At 58.2% G+C, this 19,130-nt stretch overlaps 1 protein-coding gene across 7 annotated transcripts in view; it reads right to left on the bottom strand.

Annotated features, from left to right (window-relative positions):
- Positions 1–1,161: 1,161 nt before the first annotated feature.
- DPP6 (dipeptidyl peptidase like 6) overlaps positions 1,162–19,130 on the bottom strand; it is a 1,059,086-nt gene continuing 1,041,117 nt past the window's right edge. For 6 of the 7 annotated variants that reach the window (XM_043463957.1, XM_043463959.1, XM_043463955.1 and 3 more), the window contains exons 21-26: positions 11,723–11,777; positions 6,565–6,676; positions 5,455–5,513; positions 4,803–4,875; positions 4,641–4,714; positions 1,162–3,016 (exon numbers count right to left, since the gene is read on the bottom strand). In XM_043463957.1, coding sequence (XP_043319892.1) covers positions 2,870–3,016; positions 4,641–4,714; positions 4,803–4,875; positions 5,455–5,513; positions 6,565–6,676; positions 11,723–11,777 — 520 coding nt within the window. In that variant the 3' untranslated portion in view covers positions 1,162–2,869. The remainder of the gene's footprint in view (positions 3,017–4,640; positions 4,715–4,802; positions 4,876–5,454; positions 5,514–6,564; positions 6,677–11,722; positions 11,778–19,130) is intronic. The other variant, XR_006268646.1, reaches the window with a different exon arrangement.

Below are 19,130 nucleotides of genomic sequence, written 5' to 3'. Positions count from 1 at the left end.
CTCTCCTGGGACCCTGAGGTTCCTACTGGCTTTGGGAGGGGACTGATCCTCCGTGACATCATTTTTCTGGGACTGCCGGGTCAGGCAAGAGAGGAAGGGGCTTGCTTCCAGGCCAGGGGTACACAGGGCTCCTGTCCATCTCCAGGGCACCTCTGTGAGCGGGGCGGCCTCACCCCAGGAGACGCCGTGCAGGAGACAGGCCCCGGGGTCAGGGCTGTGCTCCCTGCCCTGGGCTCTGGAGCGCCAGAGCTGTGTGGCTTCATCCCAACACTTTAAAGCTAATTTAAACCTGAAATAAGCAGCCATGCTCAGGTGCGTCACACTCACCACCTGAAGCACACAGGGCAGGTGCTGGGCCCAGGCCCCCCGAGGCCTTCTCCTCCATCCTCGGGGGGACAAGGGCATCCTAGTGGAACCGGGGTGGTCCCACCCAGGCGTCAAGGCCAGTGTCTGCTTTCAGGGCCCGTATTCCCACCCTACACCCCGTGTTTCCAAAAGTGGGGAACATGCGATCTTGTGCAAAAGCATCAAGTCCCACCCGACAGGGAGGTGGTGTCCTTCCTGGGAAGGGGGCAGAGGCCGGGGCGGCAAGCGTGACCGTGGGCTTCAGGGTGAGCACGCCCGGCTGGGGTGCGCCCAGCTGCATCTCGCCTCTTCATCAGCGGGGGTGACCAGATGGATGGCCGGTTACCCAGGCAGCGCCTGCTCGACGGTTTGGACAGTTTATTTAATCAAGCTCAGTGCTTCCGGGCTGGGCTACATCAGACTAACTGACTTAAAAACAACAACAAAGTGAATGAATTTCTAGCAGATGCAGGTTTTCTAACGCCTTCTAGAGAGCAATGCAGTGGCCTCAACGGAGAGCCAGTTTTACTCCTAGTGCTGGGGGGTACCTCTACATCTTCCCCTTGAAACTTCAGACGTGAAACTCAAATTCACTTCCCTGGTTGATCTGGGACTTTGATGGACTTAACCAGTCCCACCCTTTCTACCATCAGTGCTACTGCTACTGTGGATGCAGGTTTTAGGAGCCGCACACAGATCCTCGAGGACACATCAGACCTGGTCAGGGCCCAGCGAGGACCGCGAAGACTCCTTAAATGTCAGCACACTTTCTGAGGTGAAGCGGGGTGGAGGCTAAGCAAGAAAAGAGCTCTCGAGTGGTAAAATAATGTTTTATTCCATGGATGAACAAACACTACCATGCCACACCTCATCCCTCCTTCCAGACCTCGTGGCCAGAGCCGGCCTCCCCTTTCAGACTGAGCTGGCTGACAAGACAAAAATCACGGCCAGGCAGCACTCGGAGCAGTCCTGCGGGCGGCACCTTCTCCTTTTCCCAAACGCTGATGCATCACCTGAAAAAAGAAATCCCGTGACGGAGATCTCCCTGTCGAACCAAGTGCAACTGACATTCAAAGCTCGTGGAGATGAAACGCAAACCCCCCAAACACCAGATAGTGACACGGACCTGTCTTCTCTGCAGACGAGGATGTCAGGGACCCCCCGCTCCCCAGTGGGAGCGGGACCTGGAGACATCAGAATGGACATTCAGGCTGTCAACAAGCTCCTGAGGCGACGACGGTCTTCGGTGCATTTCCAGCTAGCACTCGTAGAGACAGCAGCTTGGCCAGGCTGCGGGCATGCAGGCGAAACACGATGAGGACTTGGCGGAGGGCGGGGGGCAGCGGCGATGGCTGACCGCAGTCCTGTCTCTATATACAACGGAGTGAAATACACACGGAAGCCGCTGTGCCTCTGAGCAGAGGACGCCTCACAAGGCCGGGCTGGAATGTCGCCGAGGCTGCTTGCGTGCAGCGGATTGTGGGGGACACGGCCACCTCCCGGGGCGGGGGGAGCGATGTTGGCGCGGGCCCCCGCTTTCCTCCAGGGTTCTTATCACCCGAGCACACGTGATGGGCCTGTAGGTGCAGTCAACACTTGGTCTTTTCATGTTTTTTAACCAAATGTCATCTGAAAAGACAACCTATCCAGGAGGAAAAGGATGGACTTCAGGACACATGGAAATGGACGGTCTGAATCTCAGCCAGATCCTAACGCACTTGGTGGGAGATGGGTTTTATTTAGACCTTTTAGTGAACAGTGCTGGATGTCGTTTGCAGTATTTTGAAAGGTCCCCACAAAGTCTAGACACGACCTTGCGGGGAGAGCCGTTACTTCTGATCGGGTTTTTTTAATCCAAACAAGTGCAAAGCCTACAGACTGACTGAACGAAACCAAGCAAAACAAAGCAAAGCAAAAAAAAAAAAAAAGCGCACAGCAAAACAACCCCGTGACCAGAGACAGTGTCAGGTAAAAACCATAGAAAAATACAAATTAATTCCAGAAGGTTAACCATTAGCATTAGCTACAGTGACACTTTGTACAGCCCCTTAAAACGCAGAATCTCCTAATAACAGACAGGAGCGGGCCAATCTAGGGACAGGTACTGTGAAAATAATTGTGCTCTGGTTGGTCCATGGCGCGGTGACGTCACACGGGGGTGATGCTCCCAAGCGGGCGCGGGACTCGGGGGGAGGCCTGGTCCCACGCTGCCGCTCGCCAGCTCCAGTTCCAGGGCCAGCTTCTGCACTGCTGTCCAGGCTCCGCTTTGTTTCTTGGGGAGGGTCGTGGGGAGGCCCCGGTCACGCTGCGGCGGGGAGGAGGCGGTGGTTCCAGGCTCCGAGGAAGCCCCTCGTGAGCGGCGACGCACCTCCGCCCGGCAAGGAGCTTGTTTCTGGAGCAGAAATGCCTTCGGACCCGAGACACACATGCGATGAAGGTGGCCCCCCGGCTCTGCGGGCAGGCCGCGGGGTGCCCGGAGCAGCATGCCCTGTCCCCGGAGGGGCCGGGCGGTGCGCCGTGGGGCTTAGTCCTCCTCTTCCTCCTCTCTTGCTGTGACTGCGGGGAACTTGTCCTGGATCCTGAAGCATTCCACGAAGAAGCCGAGGATGGAGCGGTACAGGTGCTGCTGGAGGGCGGGGCTGCTGAAGTAATGGCTCTCGTCCGGGTAGATCTGCAAGGAGGGCAGAGGACTCAGCGCGCGGCCGCGGCCCCGCCCCCACCGCCCGTGTGGCCAGACTCTTAGCTCCGACGGCAGAGGGCGTCCTCAGAGCATCAGGGAAGAAATCAGACAACACTCTCTGTTTAGTAGACTGTGCATCTGGCTCTGCTTGTGTGAATTCGCAACACGGATCCAGGCTCGGGGACCACGGAGGCAGCAGCCAGGCCTGCAGGGGTCAGCACTCCCACAGAACTGGGAGGAACAGCGACTCTGCGACCCCAGTGAGTGCGGGAAGCTCCCGGCTCGCTGTGTGCCGAGCGCAGGGCCTTTCCCGGACCTCAGCGTCCAGAGGTGTCCAATGGAGACGATCGTCATCGTCAAATCTAACTCATTAAGCTTGGTGAGGATGAAATGACATAAAGTTCCCCTGAAAGGCTCAGAACAAGGCCTGGGACACAAAACGCTGTGTTCAGGCCTGTCCAACGCTTTGTGACCCCATGGACCATAGCCCACCAGGCTGCTCCGTCCATGGGGTTCCCCAGACAAGAGCACTGGAGTGGGTTGCCATTTCCTTCTCCAGAGGACCTTCCCAACCTGGGGATAGACCCCGGGTCTCCAGCATGGCAGGCGGATTCCTTACCGCTGTGCCAGCAGGGAAGCCCTGGGCCACCGGGGGCGGGGCGGGGGGCTGCGGGCGGCTGAAAAGATGGCAGCTGATCTTCCCGTCCCCACTCGTGATGACACCGGGCACCCCGGGCACCGCTCCACTTCCACACGAAGGGCCCGGTCCCAGCAGAGAGTCAAAGCCAGGCCTCACCGGCCCTGAAGCCTGCGATCTTGCCAGGATACTGGGCTGCCTCCTGCACGTGAACCCTGTCCCCCTCTTGCGTCTTTGGAGGGTGACACCCACCTTGGTCTCAGGATTTAGGAAGGTGGTCCTTGAGCTGGTGCCTGTGCCTTAAACCTCAACCAGCTCCGAGGGGTACAGAGCAGGAGGCAGGCCTCCCGCTCGCCGGGTGCTGGGCCCCAGGGCCCTCAGCTGGCCTTGTCACCGTGACAGGCTGAGCGTCTCAGCCGCTCTGTGCCTGCAGCGGTACCCAGGGGGCCTGGGCTGGGCCCAGCTGTACTGGGGCGTGGTCCACTCCAGCACTCAGAGCTCTGCCGCTGGACCTACTGGGGCTGCGACGTGTCATACGAGGCGCTTGGCCTTGTCCTGTGACCTGAGCTCTCTCAACGGGGCCCAGATGACACGTGAACTAGGCAGGACTTGTCCCCGGGGGCGCGGGGCGGGGTGAGGGGCGTCCTGAAGGGGCTTGAGCGCAGCCCCAGCAGAGCCGGGCTGCCCTTTGTCGCTGTTGCTCAGGAGCTTGGTCGCGTCCGGCTCTGCGGCCCACAGGCTGCAGCACGCCGGGTTTCCCTGACCTGCATGATCTTCAGAGTTTGCTCAGACTAACACCCACTGAGTCAGCGATGCCATCCAACCGTCTCCTCCCCCGTCGCCCCCTTAAGCCCTGCTCATCCCACCCGACGTGTCCCCGACCGCCTCCCAGGACCGTGTCCCTGCGGGGTGGGAGGGCCGCGCGCGGAGGCTCTCCTCCGTTGGGGGGGCGGGGGGTGTCTCAGGCCAGCCCCGTACCTGTAAGCTGTAATTAGCCTTTCCCTTGATGAGCTGTGTGATGAGTTCTGCCGTGTGCTGGAAATGGATTTTTTCTGTTGAAAGAAAGAGGACAGGGTCTGTCAGAGCCCATGGCAGCGCGGAGGGCAACGCTCCCCGCGGCCCCCAGGGTCAGGCGCTCACCGTCGGCGGTCGCGTGGATGACCAGGAACTGCTGCCCTTCCAGCGCGGACACCCGATGCGCCACCTTGGCCATCTGCACGCGGGGAGCGGGGTCAGCGCAGGCCTGGCCGGGCAGTGCAGTGGGCGCTCTCTGCCTGCCCTGGCGGCCTCAGCCCGTTCAGCAAGGGGACGGCCGGGAGATGAGGGGTGGGGGGGCAGGAAGACAGGGTCCCCTTCCCCTGCAGGAAGCCTGGGGCCTCCATCCCGCCGGGAGTGACACGCTGGTCGGGCCGATGTCCGTCTGCGGCTTTCAGCCCTGAAGCCTCAGCGGCCTCCGGGGCCTCAGAGGAGCTCCCTGCCCGCCCCCTCCCATCCAGGCTCTCCCCCTCCCGCAGCAGAAGCAGCCTTGGGGGGCAGAGCCCATGCATACACCAGCCTATGGACCCCAGGACAGGCTCCCCACCCAAGCCTTCCCCACCTCCTCCTCTGTCCTCTGGCTCCAGACGTACAACCAGACGCACCTGGGAGAGGGCTGGGTCACCCACATTCTCAGGGGTGGGGCCCGGGGCTTTCTCAGAGGGAGCTGTGCTGGAACATGGGTCGGCAGGGGCTAAGAGGGGGCCGGGCGGGAGAAGAGGCTGCTGTCCCAAGTGACGGCCGCACCCAGACATACCTCGTACGCGCGGTTGTCAAGTCCGTGGAGGCCCAGGTACCTCTCGGAAAATGCAGATGCTGCATGGAGGCAGAAGGGAGCATTAGCCCTCAGCCCCGGCCCCAGCCCTGGCCCCTCGGACTGTGAAATAGCTGGATAAAGCCCCCAGAAAGCCTCGCTGAATTTTAAAAACAGAGTATGTCGCATATATTCCATGGGGCGATCATTCTAGGTTATTAAAATCCGGAATTAGGCGAGTTCCTGTATGGTTTTCAGCTGAAATGTGCATTAATCTCTCCCCAAAGATGAAAGCATCCACCATGAGCCTCCGGGCCCCCCAGCCCCTGCTGCTGTGTCCCTGGGCCATCCCCCAGGGTCTGGGGGTGCTGAACTGGGGTGGGGGAGGGTGCAGCCGTGGCAGCGACGCTGGTCCCTCTGCCCCAAAGGGGCCTCAGGATCCAGCAGAGCTCTGCAGACCAGCAACCAGACGCCCTGGGCCCCTCTGGCCTGGCTCAGTGCCGGGCAACTGGGGCTGACGGCCAAGCCTCCCTGTGTCCCTGACCTGACTGCCGGCTCTCAGAGCCCGCAGAGAAGGCCTGTCCCACACTTCAAGCCAGTGGTGATGTTAAAGAACCATTCGTGTTCGGGTAAAGGAGGCTGGCTGACCAAAGGGTGGAGACGCCGGGAGGCTCGGGCCTGGATCAGTGACCGCAGAGCCAGGTCCAGGCAGGCAGGGGCCGGTCCCCACACCTGGGGTTGGACAGTGCAGGCTGAGAGACACGCGGTGCGGGGCCCCCACCAACTGACCCTGGGGCGCAAGCAGAAGGCTGGTGCTGGGGGTGGATTGCAGGGAGCCCCCTTCCATCCCCCGTTCACTGCAGGCAGAACCGCTGGTCGGGTTTCAGCTCCTGGTCTCACGTCAGGGAGAACGGTTCAGGGACGGGGGTGGGTCGACCGCCTTCAGAATAAGCGGCTGAGAAACCCCCCTGCCCCGCACGCCCGACCTAGGCTCTGTCTGTCAGGCTTCACTGCTGCCCATACCTCCCCGAGGGGCATCAGACCGAGCGCCAGGCGAGGGGGCCCTGGGGTGGGGCGTGGGGAGGCCGTGTGCCTGTTCACCAGGGCCCTCACCGTAGAGCTTGAAATCCGTGATGGGGGAGAGCGCGGAGCCGCAGCTGAAGACTGGAGCCTGGCCGTCGCCCTTGGCCGGGAGGATGTAGGTGCTCAGGTACCCGCCGTAGTCCTGGGGGCGGGCGGAGACAGACAGGGGCGGGGGCGAGGGTCAGCGCCCGGGCCGGAAGACGGCGGGGGCTCAGCAGCGTGGCCACGGGGCCCTTTCTTTAAAAAGGTCAACATTAAACATCTTCAAGGGACGTAGAAAGAGGGAAAGCAAACACCCCTCCAATAAATGCACCGTGAGGCGAGTGCCCTTCCGGGGCCTTGGGGTCATGTGCCGTGAAGGCGGAATACGGTGGTTGCCGTGGAGTGTGACCGTGCCCTAGAGAACCCTGTGTGAGTGTGCACGCCTGTCACGTCCTTTCAGTCCAGCGTCCTCAGCGTACCATTGCTTGCTGTCTTCCCTGTCTACAGAGTCAACCCATTTTCTCTGATTTTCTTTTTTGGCTGTACCAGGTCTTAGCTGTGACCTGTGGGATCTAGTGACCTGACAAAGGGTCAAACCTGGGCTCCCTGCATTGGGAGTGCGCAGGCTTAGCCACTGGACTGCCAGGGAAATCCCCGCTTCCTGCGATTCTGAGGGAGGACCCATGAGGAGTCAACGTCAAAGGGCTCGGGCACGGGCTGCCAGGATGCTCTGCTCAGGAGCTTGCACGGGACAGATGTCCACACGTGTCCTGTACGTGGCCAGTCCTTCGCTTCCTGTGTGGCCCTCACTCTGGGGCTGAGGCTCACCACAGCGTGAGCCTCCTGGGGAGAGTAAGCGTGACACTGGAGCTGCCGTGGGTGCTGGTTGGCCCAGACGTCTTCCTGTTTCTTGGAAGACCCAGAGGGGAGGAGGCACAGAGGGAAAGCTTTGATGAGCAAAGGTGGGCAGGTGCTAAAGGTGTGGATGTGTGTGCAGAGGGCTGTGTGCTGGGGCGGGAGGGTGGCATGATATCTATGCCAAACTCACTGTAGAATTAACGGGTTTTGTCAGTAAGTTTAAGTGTGTTATAACAGTGCTCCTTCAGTAAAACAGGGCTATCTTTCTGTTAATGACATAAGAGTCTTTTTGGGTTCTTGCAAATAATATTCATGGTCAATGAAATCGCCAAGGCTTACAGGTCATTTTGCAGGTTTTTAAAATGTTGGCTGACCACAGCAGATGCTGCTGAGAACGTGCAGCCCAGGAGCTCCGCTGGGAACCCATGTGCTGCCGGCGGGAATGCCAAGTGTTACAAACTCTGTGGAAGACAGCTTCGTGGTTTCCTTCCAAACTGAGCATTCCCTTATCATTTGATCGTACACTCCTTGGTATTTAAGACGCTGAACACTTAGACGTCCACAGAAACCTGTGCACGGATGATCGCAGCCGTTTTATCTGTCACCACCACAGCGGCTTGGGAGCCACCAGGAGGCCCTTCAGGAGGTGAGTGGGTAAAGCATGTGCATTCAGACAGTGACTGCTTGGTGCTAGAAAGAAATGAGCTGTGAAGCTACAAAGAGACATGAAGGAACCTTGACTGCGTATCGCCGAGTGAGAGAAGCCAGTCTGACAAGGGCCCGCACTGTATGATCCCAGCACCGTGATGGCCGGGGACAGCACGCTGCTGTCCAGTCACTCAGGCGTGTTTGTTTGCAACCCCGTGGACTGCAGCACGCCAGGCCTCCCTGTCCTTCACCATCTCCCAGAGCCTGCTCAAACTCGTGTCCATCGAGTTGGGGATGCCATCCAACCATCTCACCCTCTGTCGTCCCCTTCCCTTCCTGCCTTCAATCTTTCCCAGCATCAGGGTCTTTCCCAATGAGTCAGCTCTTCCCAATAGGTGGCCAAAGCACTGGTTTCAGCTTCAACATCAGTCCTTCCAATGAATACTCAGAACTGATTTTCTTTAGGATGGACTGATTGGATCTTCTTGTTGTCCAAGGGACTCTCAAGAGTCTTCTCCAACAGCACAGTTCAGAAGCATCAATGCTTCGGTGCTCAGCCTTCTTTATGGTCCAACTCTCACATCCATACATGACCACTGGAAAAACCATAGCTTTGACTAGACGGACCTTTGTTGGCAAAGTGATGTCTCTGATTTTTAATACACTGGAGAAGGAAATGGCAATCCACTGCAGTACTCTTGCCTGGGAAATCCCATGGACAGAGGAGCCTGGTGGGCTACAGTCCATGGGGCCACAGAGTCGGACGTGACTGACTGAGCGCAGTACACAATATCACAGCTTCTCTCCCAAGGAGCAGGCGTCGGGGAAGGGGAGAGGCGTGAGCAGGTGGGGCACAGGACCCTTAGGGCAGTGAGGCTGCCCTGGGCGGCCCTACGGGCATGGACGCGTGTCATCGTGCGCGTGTCCGAGCCTGCAGAAGGTGCAGCCCCGGGAGGCAGCCCTGACGTGAACTGCGGGTTCTGGGTGATCGCGGTCGCCCGTGCAGGTTCACCGAGTGTAAAAAGAAAGGTACCAAGTGTTGGTGACGGTGAAGGCGGAGGAGGCTGCGCAGCTGGGGAGGATAAGACTGCTGTGGACCTAAGACTGCTTTAAACAAAGTCTTTTGGAAAAAAAAAAAAACACAGAAATGTGGAACACATCTTTCCCGGCAGACTCAGGGCCTTCTAGGATCTCAGCGAGCGCGTTCTGGGCCCCGGCATCACGCTGTCCTTCGGGGTGAGATGCAGTCCACAGGCAGAGCTGCAGGACGCAGCCGGGCCCGCCCCGGCTCCGGGAGGTCCTGCGCTTCATGATGGGGGGGACACAGAGCCTGGGCGGGGCCCAGACTCACTGAGGTGGGCCTGAGAAGGGAATCAGGGGACTTCCCTGGTGCGCCAGCAGTTAAGAATTCGCCTTGCAAATGCAGGGGTCGTGGGTTCCATCTGTGACCTTTAGTGGGTAACTAAGATCCCACAGGCCTTGGAGCAACGAAAGCCCAAACCAGGTCTCGAGCCCCAGAGCCATAACTAGAGTCCATGGGCCACGACACAAGATCCCACATGCTGCAACTAAGACCTGATGCAGCCAAGTTTAAAAAAATGTTATATAGAAAAAGAAAGAAAGAGGAGAGCATGCCCACCAGCTACAGGAACCAACGGTTTGTTCCTCTAAAGAGACGCAGTCACTGAGTCCATAAGCCTCTATCTGAGGCACTATTCAGAGACCCACTTGGCACAGCTGCCAAGGAAGGTAACGCGGGGTTGCCTGGAGCCCCAGTGGTGAGCACTCAGGGCGCTCGCTGCTGAGGGCGAGGGTTCGATCCCTGGCCGGGGAAATAACATCCCATGAGCCTGTGCATTGCGGCCATCAATCAACCGAGGCGGGTCCTTGGCCCGTCTCAGGGTCAGGGTGAGAGCTGCGTCCTGGGGGCGTGCGGGGCCCTGTCCGCACACACAGGATCTGCACACAGCCGGCAGGGTCGCCCACGTGTCCAGGAAGCCTGTCCATGTCCCTGCGACCCTCCATCTGTGCCCGGAGTGGATCTGGGAAGGTGCAGGGGCCGGAGCTGGGTCCAGGTGCCTGCCGTGGGAAGGGGCAGAGGGCGGAGGCCAGGCTCCCGGTAACAGGGGGCCTGCTGGGTCTAAGCTCCCAGGCTGGACAGAGGCTGAGCCTGGCCTTGCGCCGTGGCCAGTCTGCTGGGTAGGAACATCTCCGTGGGGGCGGGTGGTACAGCCATCATGGCGTGGTCTGCTGTGGGTCATCCAGCCTCCTGGGGCCTCATAGGCTGGGATTGGGCTTCCGCTAGGACAGACTGACCTGGGGACTCTGTCCAGGCTCGGGTCCGGCCCCAGGGCGGGCCTTTACCACCGCACCTCCTGGGGTGGGGTGTGCGTGACGCACAGCACGCATTCTGGGACCCTCCACGGGGTGGTGTTGCATCTCTGATGCACGTGACTCCCGGGTAGCGCTGGGCTCAGAGGTGATGACCCAAGAGGTCGCCCTCCAGTTACCTGTTCAAACCCCCACCTGCCATGAGGCCACCCCCAGGCCTCTCTGTGGGGCTGTTCTCTCAGAGGGAAGATGGTTATGTGTCTCTCCCTCTGTGCTCCTGCCGTGAGACCAAGAGCCCACGGTCCAGGCAGCCTAGCCACGGTGGGGAGGGGGCCACAGCGATAGGAGGTGGTCTTCCGGGGACCCAAGGCCCAGTCATGGGCCCCACACCCAGCTCCGGCCCGCGGACATGGGCCACCCATGGAAGCTTCTCTGGTTTGACAGCTCAGGGTGTGAGTCACCCCACCCTCTCCCTTCCATGTAAGGGAACCTAGTAAATGGACATGAAAGAAGGAAAGTGAGAGTGACGTCGCTCAGTCGTGTCCAACTCTGTGACCCCATGGACTGTAGCCTGCCAGGCTCCTCCGTCCATGGAATCTTCCAGGCAAGAATACTGGAGTGGGTTGCATTTCCTTTTCCAGGGGATGTTCCCTACCCAAGGATCGAACCCAGGTCTCCCTCATTGCAGGTAGACTCTTTACTGTCTGAGCCGCCAGGGAAGCCTTTCCAAAATGAGCATGACCCCTGCACATAAGGACTTCCCAGGGGGCGGTAGTGGTGAAAAATCTGCCTGCTAATGCAGGAGACGCATGGGACTGGATTTGGTCCCTGGGTTGAGAAGATCCCCTGGAGGAGGGCATGGCAACCCACTCCAGTATTCTTGCCTGGAGAATCCCATGGACAGAGGAGCCTGGCGGGCCACAGTCCATGGGGTCGCAAAGAGGCGGACATGACTGAGCACACATGCAGATTGAGTACTGCATGTTGCAGGCGGATTCTTTACCAGCCAAGCCGTCAGGGAAGCCAGTACTGCTCATGAAGACACAGAAATAGAGACCCCTGCCTCCCCTTGGTTCCTGGCACCACCCTGAGAACCCAGCAGGCTGGTCCTGAAAGCAGTCAGGAGCCTCACAGAGCATGCCTAAGGGATCTGCTTCTTATCGCCTTTCTGTCCAGATAATGTGAGAAGCTCCCAAGGCTGCTCAGATGAAGGCCACACCCCCAACCCAGACTGAACATCCAAGCTCTTTTTAAACAAGAACCGCTCGCCCGCGGCGGACCAGAGATGCTCCCTACACATCAGGGCTCGGCCAGGTCTCGGGGCGGGCGGGGGTCCAAGCAGGGGATGTCACCCCAGCCGGCAGCTCACCTTCCCAAACACGGCCACGCGCGTCTTGTCGATGTACGGTTCCTTCAGCATTGCCCTGCAAGGCCAGACAGAGAGGGAGGGGTCAGTGCGGCCTGGACCCCAACCTGGGGGCTGCAGCCCGGCTTTTCTGCCCTTTTCAAAGATGAAAGGCCCCTCTTGGAGGAAGTACTGAGACTCTAACTGTTGGCTGCGCTTCCGCAGCACATCGGACGCCCATGTGAAGCACTCGAGGCTCCTGTGCATTGCCTCGGGGCAGCCGAGTGTGCCGAGCTCGAAGGTTGAGAACCAGCAACTCGCAGCAGCACAGGCCATGCTGGAGACTCGTGGGCCTGGCTGGGTCCCGTCTCCACCATAGTCACCCCTTGCTTGGATCACGCGAGCCTCAGGCTCAGGGAGGGAGCTCAGAGGTCCGCAGGGGTGACTCGGCTGTGGGTCGGGGCACTGGGCCCTCCACCTGGGCGCCCTTGCCCCCAGCTCCTGGGAGGTCCCTCTCATGGGCCTGTCGGGGGCAGCATCGTTCTGCTTTGAGCCTCCAGCAGGGCCCCACCTTGGACGTGCCCAGCTCGGCGCCTGGGGGTTGCTGCCTGGGTCCTGCTTCATCCCTACCCGCATCTCACTGCCTTCCCCCAGGGCCCCTCATTTCCCCCACGAAGTGGCTGGAATCGTCCTGGTTTCTGGACCCTCGTTCAGCAGCAGGAGTCCTGCCAGGAGTCTATCTGCTGCTTCTGTCCACTTGCTGCCACTGGGAAGCCTCCCTCCCCTGCCTCCCATCACCCCTTTCCTGGTATCGCCCGGTGGTTATTTTCTTGTGTCTGCTGGCTGGAGCCACCCCGTCACTTCTGACTGCCCTTCTCAGTCTGGGGGACTGTAAAGCTCCCGAGCCTGGGCCCGAAGAGTGCGTGTCCTTCTCCAATTGGCTCTCCAGGGGTTCCCACGCCCCCGACCCTGCCAGCCCTTCGTGGTTAGAGCAGCGCTTCTACGGTGATGTCGGAAGCCCATGGACCCCCCCCCCCCGTTCCTGGGGGTGGGCGGGACCGTCCAGAGTGGAGCAGCAGCTGCTCTGACTTCTCACCATGATACCAATTCAGGTGACTTCCGTGCCCTTGGCACAGTCAGCCCTCTGCATTCATGGGTTTCACATGCACAGATTCAACCAAATGCTTACTGAAAATATTAAGAAAGAAACCCAGAGAGTTTCAAAAAGCAAAACTTGAATTTGCCACACTCTGACAACTATCTACACAGCACTTACATTGTATTGACAACCCCTGCCCTCCAAAAAAAACCCAGGAAAATTCAGGAATCCAGAGGGAACAGAGATAACACAGTAAACAGAAGAAAACCATCACTAACATACCTAGAAAGAGAAGAAATACTGAACCAGTAAGACAAGAAGACTTTGCTCTTGGGTGAAGAGAGAAGGTTACGGAGTTTGAAGTGTCATGCCTGACAATAAACATTAAGAGAAAGGCTGGAAAACAGGAGATAAAGGGATGTTGAGAATAAACCCAGAAGCACCCCAATCAGCACAATAAAAGCTCCAGAAACAGACAACAGAGAAAGGAGAAGTCAGCAGCACACCACAGTGAAAACTGTCCGAGGACGAAGAACAATTAGTCTCCGGTCTGAAAAGTCCCACACCAAGAGCTGAGGTCTCAGCATGCCAAGAGCGAAGAGGTCCTTCTCCTGGAAGGGAGCAATAGGCCATCTACGAGGATCAGCAAAAATAGGAAGATCAGCAGACGTTTTTCACTAGCAACCCCAGATGGTGGATGATAGATAGAGATTAGTATCTGTGTAGATTTGACATTTAGATAAACAATAACCTCAAACGTGGGAACAGAACAAAGACATTTTGTGATGTTTTCTAGATTCATGAAGGACAAAGTAAATAAAAAGGGGGATATATATCTGTCGTTCTCTGGCACGAGACCCGGGTGCGTGCAAAGCAGCTGACATAGGGAAGGTGTGACCGGGCATCAAGGGTGACCCTGCAGACACCTGGCCCAGGTGGAGCAGGAGAAAGGGGGCTGCAGCTCGAGAGAAGAGCGCGGGAATCCACAGGCTATTAGCGGGTGTGGTGGACTGATGCTTTCAAACTGTGGTGCTGGAGAAGACTCTCGAAACCAGTCAATCCTAAAGGAAATCAACCCTGCACATTCACTGGAAGGACAGATGCTGAAGCTCCAATACTCTGGCCACCTGATGCGAAGAGCCAACTCACTGGAAAAGACCTTGATGCTGGGAAAGATTGAGGGCAGGAGGAGAAGGGGACAACAGAGGATGAGATGGTTGGATGGCATCACTGACTCAATGGACATGAGTTTGGGTAAACTCCAGGAGATGGTGAAAGTATCCAAATGAAAGACAAAGCTACAGTCCAGGAAAAATTAAATGATGTAGCAGAAAGTAGGGCATGAGACCCCACGGGGTCTGCAGTCAGCACCATTTACACAGTGATCCTGCGCCTCTGATGTCTGATCTAACCAGGCAGCTGATGTAACAGGCCTGGGAGAATGATGGTCCTCACCTGTGACAACCGGAAGTCAAGTGATGAGAAATCGTGACGTCATGACAGCCATGTTCAGAAAGGTGGAAGCAAACACTTAATGAAGGGGGTGAGGGGGTCGAGGGTGGCTGCCTCTGCGAAGCAGGGCTGGTGGGAGGGTCAGGTGAACGGCAAGGGAACTGGTGTGGTTGATTTATGCATTTGTTATGGGTTGAATTCTGCAAAATATGTTGGATTTTTAACCCCCTAAACCTCAGTGTGGGACCACACCAGTCAATAGGGCCCACTGCCAATGTAATGAGTAAGTTAGGATGAGGTCACACTAGAGTGACTGGTGTCCTTCTAAGAGGAGACAAGACAGAGACCTCGGGAGGACACAGCCCGTGAAGACCCAGGATCGCAGGGATGGATCTGCAAGCCGAAGATTGCCAGCATCCACGGGAGCGGGAAGAGCAGGCAGGACCCTCCCCGCCAGGCGTTAGAGGGAACGCAGCCCTGCCCACACCCGATCCTGGTTCCTAGCCCTAGGAGACGCAACACTTAACACCTTGGCTTGTTTAAAACATGGTGCAGGTGCCATAGGACAGCCTGGCAGACTTCAGGTCTCACACACACGCACACACGCGTGCACACGCGCACAAACACGCACACAGCCTAGGTTGACCTTCAAAGCACGGTGGCCACGCCCACACAATGGAACCACTGAAGACACATCTCCAAGTTTCTGAATTCTCTCCTCGTGACCCCAATCCCTGACGCTGACGGGGCTCGAGGAACATCTGGTCAAAGGGCCCACCGGTCCCCGCGGGGTTCTGCTGCATGGCCAGATGTCCAGACCACAGGTGCTGGGACCATGTGACCATGGTGTCCACCCCAAGGGGCCTTGGTGCTGGGGTCTTGGCTCCATTCCAGTTCATAAACTATCTCAGACTTTTGTTCTCAGCCCTGAGTGCACATCCACAGGCAGCCTCCGATCTCTGGTGACCGGCCTGGCAGCGACTTTACCTGGAGGGTCGCTTCCTGAGCTGAAGCCACGAGTCACGGTCATGATCCTCACCCACAAAGTGCTCAGGGGATTTCTGGGGGAAACAGCGTTCTCCAATCTCGAATATTTTTATGATCTTCTTGCTACGTGTGCTCAGTTGCTCAGCTGTGTCCAATTCTGCGATCCCATGGACTGCAGCCCGCCAGGCTCCTCTGATCGTGGGATTCTCCAGGCAAGAGTACTGGAGTGGTCTGTCATTTCCTTCTCCAGGGGATCTTCCCCACCTGGGGATCGAACCCGTCTCTCTTGCATCTTCTGCATTGGCAGGCAGATACTTCACCACTGCACCACGTCTATGTCCACTAATTACCCGGGCAGTTCCATGTACTGGTTGTTTCTGGGGGAACGGTGGAGCCTCCAGACGGAGGAGTGTGGTTTGGGCTCCGGGAGCACGTTTCACCTCCCGGACGCTCTCAGGTGCAGCACAGGGCAGGGCGTCCTTCACGAAGGAGCAGGTGCAGCGCTCAGCTCCACCCCAGGGTCTGCAGAGGCCCCGTGTGAGGAGGGAAGAGACTCCGGCCTCCAGAGGCACATCTCGGGGTGGTGGGCTGACACCCTGGAGCATCTGTGCTCACGTCTTTCAGCCTTCCCCATGTCCACGCCATCTCAGGCTGTCCCCACCAGTGGCCGGGGTGGGGCCCCCACTGGCCCCCATGAGCCTGGCAGAGATGCTCAGGGCCCAGATGCCCCTGGAAGCCAATTCCTCCTTCTTTCTGTCCTTCCCTGTGTCAGACCCCCATGGTGGGAGGGCTCTGCCCCGCTGTGCTCCAGCCTGCGTCCTGCACAAATATGCCTCCCGTACGTCTGAGCGTGTCCAGGCACCGCTTCCCGAGGACCCATGCTGACGCAGGCGTCACGGACCACAGAGCTGCTCCCAGCACTTTTGGAGCTGGGGAACCTTGCAGCCAGAGATTTGACAAGGCAAGAACAAGGGGCTGGTGGGAGAGACGTGTTGCTAAGTTTGTCCTGCCCTGCGTATGTGTGTGGGGGGGCAGCAGAACATTGTGAGTGATGCAGGACGCATGGCCCAGTCCACATTCCTGATGTGTCCACGTCTGTCTCTCTGTTCCTCACCATCTCCCAGAGTTTGCCCAAGTTCACGTCCATTGAATTGGTGATGCTATCTAATCATATCATCGTCTGTCACCCCCTTCTCCTTTTGCCTTCAATCTTTCCCAGCATCAGGGTCTTTTCCAATGCATCGGCTCTTTGCATCACATAGCCAGGGTGTCGGAGTTTCAGCTTCAGCATCCGTCCTTCCAGTGAATATTCAGGACTGATCTCCTTTAGGATGGACTGGTTGGCTCTCCTTGCAGTCCAAGGGACTCTCAAGAGTCTTCTGCAGCACCACAATTCAAAAGCATCAATTACTGTAGCACTCAGCCTTCTTTTTGGTCCAACTCTCCCATCTGTACATGACTACTGGAAAGACCATTTGACCTTTGTTGGCAAAATGATGTCTTTGCTTTTTAATACACTGTCTGGGTTTGTCATAGCTTTCGGTTATTCCTCTCTCCTTAAATCTCCCTGTTTGAATGTTTCCTGCCAGGACTCTCTCCCAGAAAATTTGCTGCACTGCTACCAGGATCTCTGTTCTGAAGATGAAGGTGACTTTGCCACCTCCTGGCTGAAAACCCTCTGTGGGGACTCTGCTGCTTGGGGAGCAGGCGGCAGCGCGGAGGATGGGCGGGGAGGCGCCCAGTCCTGCTGCCCACCCCTCCCCGCGTCCCCAGCCTACACGCCGCGTGGTGCTTACGGTGGGCGAGGGGCTGAACTGATGCACCCCTGCATCACCTCGACCTTCGCTCACAGCATTTCCCGTGTGGGATGTGCACCTCTCATTTCCTGCGGACACGTCCTTATTTATTAATCCTTTGAGGTGAGGTCCTGGCCGGAAGCCATCTCCTTGCAGGAGCCCCTGCGGGCAAGGCTGTGCTCCCCCCTGGTGCCCCGAGCGCCTGTTCACATGCCCGGCTCCTCCTCCATGGAAGGAGAGACCCGCTGGGCTCCCGGACCAGGGGCGGGGAGCCCTGGGGAGTGAGAGCGGGGGGCTGGCCTCATGGTTCCTTAAACCGGGCTATGTCTCTCTAATGAGAACACAGACCCAGACCTAGGAGAGCTGAGAAAGTTCCCCTCGGCTCCAGGCGCGTGGGGCGCAGCCTCCTGAGGTCTGCGTGGCTGGCGTGGCTTGTGCTCCTGACCCCCAAAGCCTCACTGGCTTAAGAGTTGGCCAATTTTTCTATTTTACTATTATTTTCCTGGAACCAGTTCTGCCCTGTTTTTGAACAGATGGCCGATCAATCCTTTATTTTTGGAAACACCGTGGGTGTGAAACAGCCGTGCGCCCTCTGTCTCTGCTCAGAAGGGGCGACCAGGCTAGCCAAGCCGGCCGGCGGGGTGCCTGAAGGACGCTGCGTCCTCCGCTGGGGCCTCTGGGCTTTGGAGGGGGGTCAGACCAGGAAAGGTGAGGACAGGAGGCAGGGGGAAGGACAGGCAGAGGGGGGCTCGGGGAGGGGGGCTCCGCCGTCACCCTGTCATACCCCTCCTCCCCCGAGCCCAGCCTGGGCCCTCACACTTCCCCCCGGTGACACTGCAGCCCCGGTGCTGACCGGGCACCACCTGCTCCTCCTCCTCCCCTACTGGCCGAGCTTCACTCACCCTTCCTTCCTCCGCCCAGCTCTCTGGGTCTTGGGAGTGGCGGGGCGGGGGGTGGGGCGGGCTGCCCCACTGCTCTCGTGGGTGATTGGTTCTGGGCTCCCGGGGAGGCTCCTCCCTTCCCTTCTGAAAGTTTCTGTAAGTGGATCAATGCACTGAAGGCAGGTGCTCTGGCAGCCATCCTGTGAGCAGGAGGAGCAGGGCTTCAGGGGTGCTCAGTGCTTGGCTGAGATGAGAGCTGGAGGGAGCCAGGCGTAGGCAGACCCTCACCACCGGGTCTCCAACCAATGGACCTGATGCCTGACGTCCGTCTGGACTCCAGAGCCAATACAGTGCTGTGTCAGTTAAGCACGTTTGATGCTGTGTGTTTGCGTGTGCTGTTGATTTTCAGGCAAAAGTATGGTGACGGATGCACCTTCCCAGACTCTTGGGTCCTCAGCCATCTCTCCTGCTCCTATTTTCTGCCTGTAGCATGTGTAGGTCTGGCCGCATGGCCTGTCTCTCTTCACCAGCTCACAACTCCCTTGAGGAGAGGGTGCCATTCACTCACTCACTCATGGTTTCATCCACTTAATACTTACTGAGTACACATCACATGTATGTACACACCACATGTATGCACACATCACATGCCATCAATTTTTCTAAAAACAAGAGAGAAAACGTTCTGAAAAGTCAGTACAACGAAATCTTTTAAACCTCCAGAGCACAGTCGTGATGACTCATGGGCTGGGATGTCACACTGTCTTATGGCCCTTTAGTCAGCAAATGCTGATCCACCTGGGCGCTACATGACACTCTCCAAGGCCCAGGGTCCAGCATCGTGCACCCGGATCACAAGGAGGATGACCGCCGTGCCCACGCCCTTCCTGTTCCTGCAGCACCTGAGTCCGTGCGTCTCATGCCTCTCCCACGTGAAGTCTGCCACGTGTGCGGTAAACTGGGAAGACCTCACCTTGGCTGACATGGCCACAGGCCCATGAGCGGCACAGGTCCCTGACGGCTCTCATTCCGGGGCGACAGTAACACCCAGTCAATGCCTTTGCTCTTCAGCCCCTTCTGTCCCTGGAGACTCTACCAGCCCTGCTTCCGTGAGCTGGACATGGGAGAGCCACAAAACATGTGGAGTGGGGCTTCCGACCTGCCTGCTACACATTCAGAGAGGTCCTTTCTCAGGAAGGAGGTGACTGGCTACATGG

The sequence above is a fragment of the Cervus canadensis genome, chromosome 3, assembly GCF_019320065.1.
Source record: "Cervus canadensis isolate Bull #8, Minnesota chromosome 3, ASM1932006v1, whole genome shotgun sequence".
Taxonomy (NCBI): domain Eukaryota; kingdom Metazoa; phylum Chordata; class Mammalia; order Artiodactyla; family Cervidae; genus Cervus; species Cervus canadensis.
This window is presented reverse-complemented; position numbering and strand designations above follow the sequence as displayed.